This window comes from Microcaecilia unicolor, chromosome 5, assembly GCF_901765095.1.
Source record: "Microcaecilia unicolor chromosome 5, aMicUni1.1, whole genome shotgun sequence".
Taxonomy (NCBI): domain Eukaryota; kingdom Metazoa; phylum Chordata; class Amphibia; order Gymnophiona; family Siphonopidae; genus Microcaecilia; species Microcaecilia unicolor.
Window position 1 is genome coordinate 217623153 of NC_044035.1, and position 17041 is coordinate 217640193.

The 17041-nt window shown below is 45.3% G+C and overlaps 1 protein-coding gene across 2 annotated transcripts in view; it reads right to left on the bottom strand.

Moving 5' to 3' along the window:
* Nucleotides 1-17041, bottom strand: part of DNMT3L (DNA methyltransferase 3 like) — a 232382-nt gene that overhangs the window by 106850 nt on the left and 108491 nt on the right. For both annotated transcript variants that reach the window (XM_030204938.1, XM_030204937.1), the window contains one exon: nt 6670-6838. In XM_030204938.1, the coding sequence (XP_030060798.1) occupies nt 6670-6838 (169 nt within the window). The remainder of the gene's footprint in view (nt 1-6669; nt 6839-17041) is intronic.

Below are 17041 nucleotides of genomic sequence, written 5' to 3' on the forward strand. Positions count from 1 at the left end.
TAACTGCCCTGTCGTGTAGTAAAGTATTCAACGTAGTCTGGACATTTATAATGTTTTGTCTAATCTGGGGAGTAGGCTGTTCTCCAAATTTTTTTCGTAAACCAAATAATTGTTTTTCCAAGCGTAAAATTTCATTATCTCTGGCTTTCTTGTGGTGACTAACATAACTTATTATGTCCCCTCTCAAAACCGCTTTTGCAGCCTCCCAGAATAAAGTGGCCCTATCTTTCATCTCTTCATTATTGTGTGAATAGTCCTTCCACTTATTTACAAGAAACTCCCTAAAGTTTCCATCTTTGTAAAGATAACTAGGAAAAGACCAACCTCTCCCCTTTCCCTCTTGAATCCCCACTTTCCATGACATCGACACCGCTGCATGATCTGAAATTATGCAAGGGCCAATTTCAGCTCCAACTACATCCGAGAAACTCTCTCACGAGACCAACAAGTAGTCAATCCTGGAATGAGTTTCATGAGCTCTAGACTAATGCGTATATTCCCTGTCTGACGGATGTAGGACTCGCCATACGTCTATAAGGTCAAGTATTGAGCAGAAATCTGGCAGTCCCCTCACCTTCATTGACCCTTGCCCTGACGGAGGATTAGATCTATCCATCTGAGGGTTCCAAGCCATATTAAAATCTCCCCCTAACACCAAAGGTATAGATTCTATTTTAGATAAAATCGCTACTAAGTTCTTATAAAATTTAAGGTCAAGCTGGTTTGGGGCATATATACTTCCCAGGAGCAACTGCTGTCTGTTTATTGTCGCCCGGCAGAAAATAAAGCGTCCGTCCGGATCTTTCATGATGTTATTAAGTTGCATTGCCACCCCTTTTCTGATTAAAATGGCCACTCCTCTTTTGCGGCCTACTGCCTCTGAAGCCACACACTCCCCCACCCACCATTTTGCTAATTTAGCATGTTCACTCTCCGACAGATGCGTCTCCTGCAGAAACACTATATCTGCCTTAATACATTGTAGATACTGCAGTATTTTAGATCTTTTTAGGGGGGAATGAATACCCCCCACATTCCACGTAATTATCTTAACCATGTTTCCTACAAGTAATATTAATTAACCCCACTTACTTAACATCCCGCACCCAACCAACCAATACTACTCTTACGTGATATACCTCCTTCTTATTGAGCCAAATATTAGTGATCCACCCCTTCTCTCCCATCTACTCCATCTCACTTGTTATGCAAATTATATTCTGCAAGTAAACTCCCACGAATATGTATTTGCCAAACTTAACATTTTTAACATTTCTCCCGCTCTCTCCGGCACCCTAAGAACCTGCACCAGGGAGGGCATACACCATCTCTCAGCTCCCACAATACTATAACCTTAGATATTATTAAATTTTCTTAAACCATTAAATAGCAGCAAATGCAATATATTTGTAAACCCGGTAAACAAATTTAACCATTTAGAACATATCATCTCGCTAGCACTGCACTGTTAATAATAATCATGTATTCTACGAACATCCAGTCTCGAGTTAAACTCTTCAGCAACTGGCCAGCCCGTTGGTGGGTAGTTTTCCCTGTTCCCTCATAAAGGAACGTGTATTGCTGCACACCACCAGCATATTATTTGCCTTAAGCTTACTCTCTACTGCCCTAATTATTTGAAAGGGCTGTCAGTTATCTTGGTTTTGCATTCATTGTTTTGCCAGACATGGTGATGCAATTTCCTCCCCTTTCTTCCACCAGTCCTGAACAGGTTAAATATAAAGTCCTGCTCTGCACTTGTGAAGCTTAAGAGTAATTCAAAACTAATAGTTAATATAAACCAGTAGATAACCCAAAAACTCGAATATTTTCAAACAGATCCACCAGATTCTTTTTGCACCTCTCTGCTGGTATCTGTACACCTTGCCGTCCTCCAGTCCCAGTTCTCCGTCAGCAACAAGTAGAGACCAGGTATTAAACAGTTTTCTCAATTCCACCATTGAGGACTATTAACATTCAGGACTCTGCCAACATGTGGTGTTCATTAAGCTTTTTCTCGGCTTCTGTTGCTGTTTGAAAGGTCTGCCAGAGGTCTTGCACTTGCACCCGTAGTTTCGCGGGATATTGCAGAGCGAACTTTATCTTTTTTGCTGCCAGCTTTGAGCAGATTGGATGGAATCTTCTTCTCTGCTCCTGTACTGCTTGGGTGTAATCCTGAAAAATCAGTATGTTCTGTCCTCCATATTTCAATGAATCTCTCCGTATCTTGAAGCCCTGGAGAATTTCAAGCTTGTGTTTGTAGTTTAAGATTTTTGCCACTACTACCCTGGGCTTAGCATTTATCTCCAGCTTTCTTCCCACATGGTGTGCGCGCTCAATCACCAACGGACCCGCCGAATCTGTTAGGGCCAATTCCTTTGTCAACCAAGCCTCCAGCCATGGCTCTAGGTTGCGCTCCGGTAATTGTTCGGTAAGCCCTACAATGCGCACATTGTTCCTTCGTGATCTGCTCTCCAAATCCTCGATTTTTAACCCTTGTTCTCTCAGCTGTTGCTGTAAATTTCGCAAGTCGGGACCATAGCTGCGTGTATCGTCTTCTATTGCAGAGACTCGCGTTTCTAAGTCGCTTGTTCGAGTGCCTAGTCCATCCATTGCCATTTGGAGATTATCTAATTTATCATTTAGCGCTGTCCATTTCAGAGCCCAAGCGCTCGTAATTGCGCCGGTCAACTGGGAAAGCTGCTGCTCCGTGAAACTCGGCACCGCCGCTTCGAGGCCTACCTCCGCCATCTTGCCCTCTGCGCTGCTCGCCTTGTTTTTTCCTTTATTGGCCGGCCGCTGGGTCATTGTTGCTGGCGATTTCGTGATATATTTTTCCATACACTGTTATTAATTAGCTCAGCGAATTTTGAAGGACTTCTCCCTGGTAAATTAGGCTGTTTACGGGATGAGGGTCTTGGAGCTGAGGCACCACGCTGCTAGCTCAGCTCATGACGTCACGTGACCTATGACAAGTTATTTAAATAAAATCCATCCTGTAATGCTTATCAGCCTTTATACAATAAAAGTACTCAATAACAAACGCCATTCTTTTATGTGCAAGCTCATCATATGAGTGTATCAAAGATTTCACAGCTATTATAGGTTATTGAAAAATAACAACTTACAATATAGAAGTACAGAGCTGCATCAGCTCTGTGCTAGACCACAGCTGTCAGTAAGAAAGAAGACGCTGATGGATTTGTATTCTAACAGCCTTACCTATATTACATATTGTCACGTCTGTGGCCGAGACCCCTCTCAGACTCACCTTATTTCCGGCGGTCAGCTTCTGGGCTGGCTCCTGTCTGTTCTTCCTGTGTTAGCTCTGTCTCTGTATGCTGGTTGCATTGGATTGTCTGTGTGCTGTTTCCCGTTCCAGACTTCAGCCCAGTCCAGTCCGGATCTTCTGGCCTGCCAGACCTGCTTGTTTTGTTTGAACCTGAACAGCACCCATAGTTGCCTGGTGATTGCTGCAGCTGAGCCTTAGCTGCTGCTGGGCTTATTAGCCATTTGGAACCTCTCTGCCTTTGCATCGTCTAAGGCCCTGGTATGTTGGTGCTTGTTGCACTTCAGCCTGAGTTTGTTTCCTTGTTCTAGTTTCTTGCCTGTTTCTAGTTAGTCTATGTTTAGTTTAGGGTTTGCTTGTTTCTTAGTCTTGCTCCTTGTTTGTAGTTCTTTGTGTAGTGCTTAGGTTTCTGTGTTGTCTGTCTTCAGTGGCTGCTTGCAGCTTCCAGTTTCTGTCCTCTAGCTTGTCCTTTCCCTGCCTTGTGTTGTGTTGTCTATTCTGTGAGTCCTGGCCCAGTTTCCTGCCTTGCTGCCCATGTTTAGTCCTTTTCCCTCTGACCCTCAGTCCCTGTGCTGCCTAGCTGTTCTCCAGTCCTGCCTTGCCCAGTAAGTCTCGCCAGCCACCTGCAGCCAGGAGCTCAACTCCAGGTGAAAAGTGGCCAAGTGCAGGTGAAGTTTAAGGATCCCTGCTCTGCTTTAGTCCTGCTTGTTTGCCTCTGCTGCAGCTCCAGTCCGGAGTTCCAGTCCTGTTCTGCCTAGTCTCCGGTGTGGGGTGGTTTTGCCTGCCGCTGCTGCTCCCCGGCAGTGGCCCAAGGGCTCACAACCCAGTTTCCAGGTTTGGAAAACGTGACAGAATGCAAAGGCCATGAGCTTGGCAAGATCACCCTCCCAGCGGGGTTTCCAGCCCAGAACTTTGGCCCCTGTGGGCAATCCGGGTTACCGCCCGGGGGCAGCTCCTGTTTCCTATGTGAAGTTCGGTTCTGGCGTTATGATTGTTCTTGATCTTTTCATGACTCTTGAGGAATATCGTAGAAAACTTTTGTCTGACCCACTCTTGAAGAAGTGGCCTGAGGCTTCAGCAGAGAGGTAGCATATCCGGCAACTTGGGCTCATTGAAAACCCCGTTTCAGCCCTTGATCCTAGGACCCTGCTCTGGTTATATCGCCACCTACTGGTCTCCGACCCCGCGCTGCAGGATATTCGGGAAGCTGCCACTGAAAGAAAGCGTCTTGAGGATCCCAAGCTCCAGGCTTACCGGGAGTCCAACCTGAGGGACGCTGTCATCTGAATTGCTCCGGAGTTCCCTCCGAGTTCCAGTGCCAGCCAAGCTGTGGCATCTAAGCCGAGTTGCAGTTCCTGCCCAGATGCTGAGTCCAAGCCGAGACCTAATTCCAGCCAGGTTCAGAGACCTGTCCGAGCAGTGCGTCTAATCGAGACTCCTATCCCAGTTCAAGTGGCGCTTCCACTCAAGCCTCGGAGTCCAGTCCGAGTGACGCCTCTAACTGAGCCTCTGATTCCAGTCCGAGTTGGGCTTCTGACCGAGTCTCTGATTCCAGTTCAAGTGGCGCTTCCACTCAAGCGTCGGAGTCAAGTCCGAGTGACGCTTTTAACCGAGCCTCCGATTTCAGTCCGAGTGGGGCTTCTGACCGAGTCTCCGATTCCAGTGCGAGCGGCCCTGCTAGCCAAGTCGCTGCCAAGTTCTAGTGCCAGTCGAGATGCTGAGTCCGGATCGAGTTGCGGTTCCAGCCAAGATGACGCGGAGTCCAATCCGAGTTTGAGTTCCAGCCAAGATGAAGCGGAGCCCCCTCCGAGTTTGAAGTCCAGCCAAAATGATGCTGAGTCCCCTCCGAGTTTGAGTTCCAGCCAAGATGAAGCGGAGCCCCCTCCGAGTTTGAAGTCCAGCCAAGATGATGCTGAGTCTACTCCGAGTTTGAGTTCCAGCCAAGAAGATGCTGAGTCCGGATCGAGTTGCAGTTTCAGCCAGGAGGCTGAGTCCCAGCCAAGATGGTGCTGAGTCCACTCCGAGTTTGAGTTCCAGCCAAGAAGATGCTGAGTCCAGACCGAGTCACAGTTCTAGCCTAGATGCTGAGCCTAAGCCAAGTTCCAGTTCCAGTCAAGCTGCTGAGTCCAGGCCGAGTTCCAGGTCCAGCCAAGATACTGAGTCCAAGTCAAGTTTCAGTTCCAGCCAAGTTGCTCAGTCTCAGCCGAGTTCAAGTTCCAGTCCAGCTAACCATGGTCCTGTTTTGAAGCTCCTCTGTAGGTTTCAGCATTGTTACCCATGGAAACCTGAAAGCTCTCGTGGGGACACGGGAGCCTTGAGGGGGAGGTACTGTCACGTCTGTGGCCGTGACCCCTCTCAGACTCACCTTATTTCCGGCGGTCAGCTTCTGGGCTGGCTCCTGTCTGTTCTTCCTGTGTTAGTTCTGTCTCTGTGTGGTGGCTGCATTGGATTGTCTGTGTGCTGTTTCCCGTTCCAGACTTCAGCCAAGTCCAGTCCGGATCTTCTGGCCTGCCAGACCTGCTTGTTTTGTTTGAACCTGCACAGCACCCATAGTTGCCTGGTGATTGCTGCAGCTGAGCCTCAGCTGCTGCTGGGCTTATTAGCCATTTGGAACCTCTCTGCCTTTGCCTTGTCTAAGGCCCTGGTATGTTGGTGCTTGTTGCACTTCAGCCTGAGTTTGTTTCCTTGTTCTAGTTTCTTGCCTGAAGTTCTTGCCTGTTTCTAGTTAGTCTATGTTTAGTTTAGGGTTTGCTTGTTTCTTAGTCTTGCTCCTTGTTTGTAGTTCCTTGTGTAGTGCTTAGGTTTCTGTGTTGTCTGTCTTCAGTGGCTGCTTGCAGCTTCCAGTTTCTGTCCCCTAGCTTGTCCTTTCCCTGCCTTGTGTTGTGTTGTCTATTCTGTGAGTCCCGGCCTAGTTTCCTGCCTTGCTGCCCATGTTTAGTCCTTCTCCCTCTGACTCTCAGTCCCTGTGCTGCCTAGCTATTGTCCAGTCCTGCCTTGCCCAGTAAGTTCTGCTGGCCACCTGCAGCCAGGAGTTCAACTCCGGGTGAAAAGTGGCCAAGTGCAGGTGATGTTTAAGGGTCCCTGCTCTGCTTTAGTCCTGCTTGTTTGCCTCTGCTGCAGCTCCAGTCTGGAGTTCCAGTCCTGTTCTGCCTAGTCTCTGGTGTGGGGTTTTGCCTGCCGCTCCCCCGCAGTAGCCCAAGGGCTCACAACCCAGTTTCCAGCTTTGGAAAACGTGGCACATATAAACATTGTGTTAATCCAGATTTTGCCCACTCGAGTCAATTCCTGTTTCTGTCTCCCTTTAAAAGCTTTGAATTAATTCCACCCTGCCTCTGCATTGCCTGAGGGATGGTCCACAGTTACTGAGAGTTTCTCCTTACACATTCATCGTAGAGTCTCTTCACACAAGCCCTCCACTTCACTCTGCGCTGCAGTAACCCATGACGATCCATGGGTAAGCACAGGAAACAGAACCACATGTTCATGGCCTTCACCCTGCATGCTGTGCCAGGTCTCACCAAAAAGTCCAGACACTCGGTACAGTAACATCTGAACAACAACAACAAAATATCAAACAAACAATTAATCAGGAGATGTCCCAAAACAGATACACAATAATAAACAGTCTTTAAAAAAACAAAATAACGTGGAGGGGCATAATCGAATAGGGACGACCATCTCTAAGGGCACCCATCTCTAAGGATGTCCTGGCGAAGGGGTGGGGAAACTGTATTATCGAAACAAGATGGGTGTCCATCTTTCATATTGATAATACAGTCGGGGACATCCAGATTTGCAACTAACCAGCATCTATAACCGCCCTGCAGGATCTCTTCAAATTTGGCACTGTCAGCGCAAATGGTAAAATGTACCAAAGTTCAAAGCCAATTATTAAAAAAGAGTCTGCCTGAATCAGCTTGTGAACAGTATCATCTGAAAGAGAAAATTGTGCTCTACAACACTGATATGGTGGCATTGCAAAACAAAAACATATCAGTGTTATAGAGCACAATTTTAATGCCACCATATCAGTGTTGTAGAGCACAATTTTCTCTTTCAGTTGATACTGTTCACAAGCTGATTCAGGCAGACTCTTTTTTAATAATTGGCTTTGAACTTTGTTACATTTTACCATTTGCGCTGACAGTGCCAACTTTGAAGAGATCCTGCAGGGCGGTTATAGATGCTGGTTAGTTGCAAATCTGGCAGTATTATGTCCAGCACAAGCATAATGCTTGTTCAAAATGTCAAGTCCTTATCTTTGTTTGCATGGAAGTTGTTGTGGTCTGAATATTGATCCAAATATGTTCCGATGAGTTGCAACCAATTTTGATGCACACTTTTAGTCAAAGTTTGACTGGATTTTGCATTCATAATGTTAAAATGTATTTCATCGGAATTAGCATCAAAAACTGTACAGGATTTGAATTTTTTAGCCATTCTTATAAATGTGTTTGGATTTTATTAGACTCCAAAAATGGCATTTTGGTAAATGTTGCGCACTCATGGACTGACAACCATTCAGAAAAGGGGGTCTAGATCTTCAACTATTGCAGTTAGAGACCTCAAATTTTGTGAAACTTCGTTTAACACCTGACTCGCGCAACAAATAAAATTTGAACAAAATTGGAAACATGATGGTGGGAAGGTTTAGACCACTTGGCATGGAATGACCCAACTGTACACCACTACCATAGCCCTAAGGGGTGAAGGGGGGCACGTAAATGTGGGTACAGTGGGTTTCGGGTGGGTTTTGAAGGGCTCACATTTACCAGCATAAGTGTAAAGGTAGGGGGGGTGGGCCTGGGTCCGCCTGCCTGAAGTGCACTGCACCCACTAAAACTGCTCCAGGGACCTGCATACTGCTACCATGGAGCTGGGTATGACATTTGAGGCTGGCATAGAGGCTGGCAAAAAAAATGTTTAAGTTTTTTTTTAGGGTGGGAGGGGGTTGGTGACCACGGGGAGTAAGGGGAGGTCATCCCTGATTCCCTCCAGTGGTCATCTGGTCAGTTTGGGCACCTTTTTGAGGCTTGGTCATGAAAAAAAATGGACCAAGTCGACCAAATGCTCGTCAGGGACGCCCTTTTTTTCCCATTATTGGCCAAGGACACCCATCTCTTAAGCACGCCCCAGTCCCGCCTTCGCTACACCTCCGACACGCCCCCGTGAACTTTGGTCGTCCCCGTGATGGACTGCAGTTGAGGGTGCCCAAAATTGGCTTTCAATTATGCCGATTTGGGCGACCCTGAGAGAAGGATGCCCATCTCCCGATTTGTGTTGGAAGATGGGCACCCTTCTCTTTCGAAAATGCCCCTGATAGTAAACCATGACAGCAGATAAAAAACAATCAATGTTGTTCTTCTGGTTTTCTAACACTTTGGGTAAATGAGCACATACATTCATGGGGCAACTGTTACACTAACCATGTAGCATTTAGCATGTGTTTGCAGGGGCCCAGTGCACTCGCAGGCCAATAACCATATGAGGTTCCCTTTTAAAAAGGCAGCCAAAGGGAAGGAGGGAAGATACTTGGTCCAATGTACCCGCACATGCTTTGAAACAGGTACAAATGTAGCTGTGAAAAACTGCATAAGACATTCTCTCCCTTTACTTCTCTTTGTCCCAAACATGCCCCTTTACTGACATCCGTTTTAATAGGTCCAAACCTTTTAGATGTGGGGTTGATAACGAAACACTTACTAAAGCACCCAGCAAATATAACTAGTAACAATCTGAAAACTATATAGTTGCATGCAGCTCTTCTCAACAAGGCAAACGCCAAAAAGTGGGAAACAAAGGAAGGCTGGACAAACCACAGGATCAACAAAGAGAGTTTGTTACTGCAATCAGTAAAAGCAATGCATAAGAACACTCTCTTGGGACTCTTGCGTTCAGTTACCGTCTGGTTTCTGCTCTTCTCAACAAAACAGAACACAGTTCATTATTTCCTTGTGCTATTGTGAAACTGCAACAAACTTCATACTTCCTAAAATTTTCTAAATTGCACAGAAATAAATTGATAAAGATATCTACTCACACCCACCACTACTTTTATTTTCATCGGGTTGCTTTCAAACATGTTATCTTATTGATTAATTAGTAAATCAAACTTTATCTTTCAAAAGTATTTCAAACAGTGCAAAAACTTTCACCATTTTTTGTAGAAAAATTTCAAAGAAATTAAATACTTGGCTTTTCAATGTAACATGCTGTAAGAGCAAAAATCGGACCAAGCTTGTTTCTATGCAGAAAAAACAACAAAAAACAAGATGAGCATGAACAGGATGGCAAAAAAAAGCTGTAAGAGACTAGATTATAATATGGATTCCAGTAATTATTGGCCACTTTAGATGTAATTCCTGTCAATGGTGTGAATATACTTTGACAGGAATAGATTGGACTGATCCTCAGTCGGGCCAGATGTTCTTGTCTCATTCACATAGGACATATAATTCTAGCAATGTGATTTATGTCATCTTATGTTCTTGCAATCTTGTCTATGTTGGCTGCAGTTCAAGACCAAGCAGAACTGAGCATTTCTTGTTCAAAAATATGTAAGACGAACATTCTTGCACTGAAAGCATCAATATTGAACAGCCTTTTTCTAAAATGAAACATCCAAAAATTGAACACCAAAAAAGCAGGTAAAAAAATGTCTGTCTGGCATCATTTCTACAAAAATGGCCACACAGTCATCCCTGTAGAGCAGAGGGGCAGCCTAGTGGTCGGTGCAGTGGATTTTAAACAATGGGACTCAGGTACAAATGCCACTTTAATTCGTTTATGCGTTACTGTGATCCCTCCAGGAACAGAAAAAAACCTCCAGATGTGGAACCTATCCTCATTGAGAAGAGTCCAGACCTGGGAGGCACACCTGGTAAGCAGTGGATTGGTCAGCCCCCTGACATCATCTAAAAAGGCCAACCAGGAAGTAACATAGTAGATGACGGCAGAAAAAGCCCTGCATGGTCCATCCAGTCTGCCCAACAAGATAACTCATATTTGCTGCTTTTTGTGTATACCCTACTTTGATTTGTACCTGTGCTCTTCAGGGCACTGACTGTATAAGTCTGCCCAGCACTATCCACGCCTCCCAACCACCTGCCCCTCCTCCCAACCACCGGCTCTGGCACAGACCGTATAAGTCTGCCCAGCACTATCCCCGCCTCCCAACCACCAGTCCCGCTGCCCACCACCGGCTCTGGCACAGACCGCACAAGTCTGTCCAGCACTATCCCTGCCTCCCAACCACCAGCCCCGCCTCCCGATCTTGACTAAGCTCCTGAGGATCCATTCCTTCGGCACAGGATTCCTTTATGCTTATCCCACGCATGTTTGAATTCCGTTACCGTTTTCATTTCCACCACCTCCCGCGGGAGGGCATTCCAAGCATCCACTACTCTCTCCGTGAAAAAATACTTCCTGACATTTTTCTTGAGTCTGCCCCCCTTCAATCTCATTTCATGTCCTCTCGTTCTACCACCTTCCCATCTCCGGAAAAGGTTCGTTTGCGGATTAATACCTTTCAAATATTTGAACGTCTGTATCATATCACCCCTGTTTCTCCTTTCCTCCAGAGTATACATGTTTAGTTCAGCAAGTCTCTCCTCATACGTCTTGTAACACAAATCCCATACCATTCTCGTAGCTTTTCTTTGCACCGCTTCAATTCTTTTTACATCCTTAACAAGATACGGCCTCCAAAACTGAACACAATACTCCAGGTGGGGCCTCACCAACGACTTATACAGGGGCATCAACACCCCCTTTCTTCTGCTGGTCACACCTCTCTCTATACAGCCTAACAACCTTCTAGCTACGGCCACCGCCTTGTCACACTGTTTCGTCGCCTTCAAATCCTCAGATACTATCACCCCAAGATCCCTTTCTCCGCCCGTACCTATCAGACTCTCCCCGCCTAACACATACGTCTCCCGTGGATTTCTATTCCCTAAGTGCATCACTTTGCATTTCTTCACATTGAATTTTAATTGCCAAACCTTAGACCATTCTTCTAGCTTCCTCAGATCCTTTTTCATGTTTTCCACTCCCTCCGTGGTGTCCACTCTGTTACAGATCTTAGTATCATCTGCAAATAGGCAAACTTTACCTTCTAACCCTTCGGCAATGTCACTCACAAATATATTGAACAGAATCGGCCCCAGCACCGTTCCCTGAGGCACTCCACTACTCACCTTTCCTTCCTCCGAGCGAATTCCATTCACCACCACCCTCTGGCGTCTGTCCGTCAACCAGTTGAAAAGAGCACCCACTCCTGATTGTATCAGGAGAGAGGGAGCGATGCAGCACCTACCCTCGCTAAGAGGAGTCCAGGCCTTGGAGGAACACCTGGTGAGAAGCTGCACAATCGACCCCGTGACATCATCTACAGAGGCCGAGTGCGAAGTTGAAAAGAGCACCCACTCCTGCAGTATGCAGTTGCAGGGGCGTGACCAAAGGGGCATGCCCTTTTGAAGCCCTTTAGAAGCCCATTCTTTTTTCAGGTGCTGGAAGTTATGGGACTAGGAGGAAGGTTTGGACAATGGGTTTGAGGATTACACCAGAAGCCTAACAGTAAAATTATGGTTTATGGGGTTCAATCTGAGGAATGTTTTCTACATAGAGGGGTTCGGCAGGGATGTCCTATGTCCCCACTTTTGTTTTCCCTGGCAATTGAACCTGTGAAAATGGTGATCTGTAAGAACCTGGGTATAACACCCCTATTTTGGTGGGAGGTCAGGGTCACAAAATTCTTCAATACATCGATGATATTCTGCTTTTTGTGGGGACCCTGGGACCTCTCTGCCCCTTCTGCTGGAGGAGATCTCTCGGTTTGCTTCACATTCTGGTTTTAAAACCAATGCAGATAAAACTGAGACTCTGATGTTTAATACAGTGTCAGGGACCCTGGATTCCCCTTTCCATCTCAGTTGGTAACTCGAGGGTTTAGATATCTAGGAATTCAATTGACAGATAAAGTGGCAGACCATTATAAGCTTAACTATGTGCCGCTAATAGACAGAATACAGCAGTATCTGGAGAATTGGGGGAAATAAGACTCTCTCCTGGTGGGGTAGAGTAGCTACTATAAAAATGATGTTTCTTCCCAGATTCTTCTTTTTCTTCGCACAGTTGCCTATAGCCATCCTGATGGACTAAAATGTTAATATATTTTTTCCAAATCTTTTTATTTTTTGTATACATTTACAAATATTCGCAACAATATAGCATATAAAATATAACAATTGTACAACAATAATCGCTTAATCGTTCAATTACATAATTTTACATTTGCTCTCCTATTCTTCCCTTCCCCCCTCCCCCCTTTAACCTTACATTACTTAGCATCTTTAAATCCCTCTCCATTGTTCATACATATGCCAAATATTTTTGAATTTTTGTAGTTGCCCTTTTCGGATAGCTGTCAATTTCAACATTTGGTATAGGTGGTGTAGTCTACATTCTACCACCTGCATTTTGGGGACTTTCTTCTGCCTCCAAGCTTTGGCTAGAGCCAGTTTAGCTGCTCCAAGGAGATGAATAGCCAGCTTGTGACAGTGTATCGGGCTCTTCTCAGGTCGTATGTTCAATAAGCAATGCATAGCTTGGCCCGGGTAAGCTATCTTTATCATATAATGTATCTTGTCTAAGATCTCGGCCCAATACTCTTGTACCCGGGGACATTCTCACCGGTCCCTTTCCCCCCACATTCTCTCCAGCAGTCCGTTGCAATCTGTGGATAAAAGTTTTGTAATTGCACCGGGGTATAATACCATCTATACAGGATTTTATATCCATTTTCTGCCAATGGCTGGCTTCAACAGATGTCTATAACTACCTGCCCACCATTCCTCCGTGCATTGAAGCTGGAGATCTTTCTCCCATCTCCCCGTATAGAAACCTTGGGGCGACGAGAGAAGGAGCAATGCTCTAGACAGACGGGTTATTCCGCCTTTGCCGCCCCCCCCCCCCCCCCCCCTCTCATCGCTTGTTCTAGCCCTGTCTCAGCAATTCCAACTCCTCTCTGGCCTGCCTCAGGATATAATTCCTTAAGCAGACATAGTACACCATGAGGCATATTTTCAAAGCACTTAGCCTTCCAAAGTTCCATAGGTTTCTATGGAACTTTGGAAGGCTAAGTGCTTTGAAAATATGCCTCCATGTCTCTTTCCTCCAGGTCATACTCTTCCTGCAGCTCCTCGAAAGTTTTTATTTCTCCATTACTCCACATCTGTCCCAGTGTATTGAACCCTTTCTTGGCCCATAGCAAGTATGTTTTCTCTTCTACCCCAAGGGGAAAGCCCGGTGCCCCTCCTATGGCCATCTGCAAAAAGTATTTTCTATCTGGGAATGCCCTCCTCCTTATTTGAAGCCAGGTGTTTAATAAGTGTTTAAGGCCCACCAGAACTCTCCCTGCTACTGCTAAGATATCTCTTCCCGAACTCCACAATATATTACTTAAGCACCGGGTACCCATCCAGGCTCTTTCCCAATGCAACCATTTCTTGGTGTTCGTCGGGTCCCACTCTGCTAGGATCCTAAGTTGTGCCGCCTGGTAATATAAATACAAATTTGGGACTCCCATGCCACCCTTAGATGGAGTTTGAAACATCATACTCCTACGTACTCTAGGTGGTCTCTTCCTCCAAATATATGCGAACATTTTTTTGTTTAATTGTTGAAAGAAAGCTCGGGGGATTGGCAGTGGGAGAGCCATAAATAAGTACAGCAATTTTGGTAGGAGCATCATCTTTATGGCATGAATTCTGCCCAGCCACGTTATAGTAAGGCCTTCCAATCTGTCCAATTCACCAAACAGCTCTCTTATCTTCTTTGGGGGTTAACAAACATATTCTCTATCCTGGGGGGGTTACCATTATACCCAGATATCTTATTGCTTTGGTTGCCCAGTGGAATGGGTATAGTTTAACATCTTGGCCTCTCCCTGGGGCATAGTAAGATTAAGTATCTCTGATTTATCTACATTTATTTTAAAGCCTGACATCCTCCTGTATTGCCTCAATTCCTCCATAACCTGCTGGAGCGATTGAGCGGGGCGAGTCAATGTCATCAACACATCATCAGCAAAGAGCATGATCTTATGCTCTCGTAAACCTCTGACTACTCCCCGAATATTCTCATGCTCTCTAATCCTCTTGGCTAATGGTTCAATTGATAGTGCAAAAAGCAGGGGAGATACAGCACATCCCTGCCTTGTCCCTCTTCCCAGGTTTAACACTGTCGTATGGGACTCATTTATTTTTAGTGTTGCCATAGGGCTAGTATATAGCAATTGCAACCACTTTAGAAATCTCCCTCCCATTCCTATCTGTTCTAAGACTGCAAACAAAAATGCCCACTCCACCCGGTCAAAGGCCTTTTCCACATCTACCAAAAAAAGAATGACCGAGTCTGTTTCATCGGATGCCTGTTGAATTATATGCATCAAGCATCTGATATTATCATACGTCTGTCGGCCTTCTATAAAGCCCGCCTGATCATCATGTATTATAGGCGGTAGCACCCTCTGTTTGCCAGAATTTTAGTAAAGATTTTATAGTCAATATTTAGTAAAGATATGGGTCTGTATGAACCACAACTCAGAGGGTCTTTACCTGGTTTCTGGATTAAAACTACCTCGGCCAATCTCCATGAATATGGCAATTCCCCTGCTCCATCAAAGGATGCTATCACCTTGAGCAGCAATGGTGCTAACCATATAGCAAATATTTTATAGAAGAGTGCGGGAAAGCCTTCGGGCCTGGGGGCCTTATTCGTGGGCAGATTCTTTATCGCTTTCTCGACTTCCTCTAGTGTCATGGGGCTTGACAGTATTTCTAACTCTTCTTCAGATAGTTCTGTGAGCTTGACCTCATTCAAATATTGCCTAATATCTTCCTGTGTGGTTTCCAGTTCTGATTTATATATTTGGGCGTAGTAGTCCCCGAGCATTGTCTGTATCTCTGCTACTTCACTGACCAACCTTCCCGAGGTGTCTTGTATACCCAATATAAAGTTCCTCTGGACCTGCTTTTTTAATTTATGTGCCAGGAGCCTACTAGTTCTATTCCCAAATTCAAAATGCTCTTGCTGTGCTTTTTGCATCTGGTTTGCTATTTCTGACATTTGTATTTCATTAAGCTGGACCCTGTAGTGTTGTAGTTCCTGCAATATCTTTGTATCTGTCGGGTCGGTTTGATGTACCCGCTCACTGCTCTCTGTCTTTCTTCTAATTTCAGTCTCCTGCTCTGATTGTCTTTTGTTGGTATAGGACTGCAAAGCTATTAGTTGACCTCTTAGGACCGCTTTCATGCCCTCCCATATGCTCGCTGGATGTACCTCTCCTGTATCGTTAAACTTTATATATTCAATAATATATTTTGTGGGTTTAACAATAGAGCTTCGTTTAATCTCCAAAACTTCCGCCCTTTCTCCTTAGTGCCTGTTTGCATCGACAACACCACCATAGAGTGATCCGACCAGGTACAAGATTCAATCGCCACCTCTTCTGTTTTGGTTCTCACCGTCACTTCACCCAGCCAACAGTAAATCCTCGAGTATGTGTTATATGGGGGTGCATAATGGGTGTAATCTTTTTCAGACCCATGAGTGTCTCGCCATAAATCCATCAGTCCCCACCTTGCCAGCCAGGTCTTAAAGGCCATACGCTCTCCCTTGGCATACCCCACTGTGCCACCCGAATTGTCTAGTTTTGGATCAATCGTTAGATTAAAATCTCCTCCCACCAACAGATGACCTTTAACATGTCCCCGGAGGATCCGCTCCAGTTCTCCCAGGAACTTCTTTTGACCCTCATTGGGCGCATAGACACACAGCATAGTATAGTACACATTGTATTGGGAGACTATCAACAGTAAATATCTGCCTTCTTTATCTTTAACTGTATTGTGTATTATCCAAGGGTGCGCTCTTGAAAGCGCAATCATAACCCCTCTTTTTTTTTATCCTCTGTACTAGATGCACTTGCCAAACATGCAACCCACCCACAACAAAGGCCACACATTAGATATTATTACCCACAAATTCCCATCAGAACCTAATATCACACCAATAGATACAAAGTGGACAGCCACGCCATGGTCCGGATCACTACAAAGCAAACCTCTCCCTCCGCTGGAGAACAAAAAAGACACAACAAAAACAGGAGCAAAAAACCTATACTACGAGAGGCAAAATAGACCCACCAACATTCTGGCAGCAATTCTATACAGACGAATGGACAACACCCACAGACTCGTCCCAATTTCTCCAAGAATGGGACAACAGATGCAGAACAGTACTAGACAACATAGCACCAATTCAAACCAGAACCACACATAGAAAAAACTCAATACCATGGTACAATGAAGAACTGAAAGAACTAAAAACACAGGTCAGAAGATTAGAATGAGCATGGACCAAGAAAAAAGACGAACATACACTCAAAGACTGGAAACAGCTACAAAGAAAATACAAATACACTATCAGACAAACTAAAAGAACATACTACAAAACCAAAATAGGACCAAACTACAAGGACACACACAAACTCTTCTCACTCGTAAACAATCTTCTAAATACTACACCGGTTACCTCTAACAACACAGACAACTGTCACGTCTGTGGCCGTGACCACCCTCATACTTACCCTGTTTCTGGGAGTCAGTGACTGTGCTGGCTTCTGCTTGTCTCTGTGTCTGTCTCTGTCTTAGTTTCTCTCTGGCTCTGTGTGCTGATTGCCTTACTGGA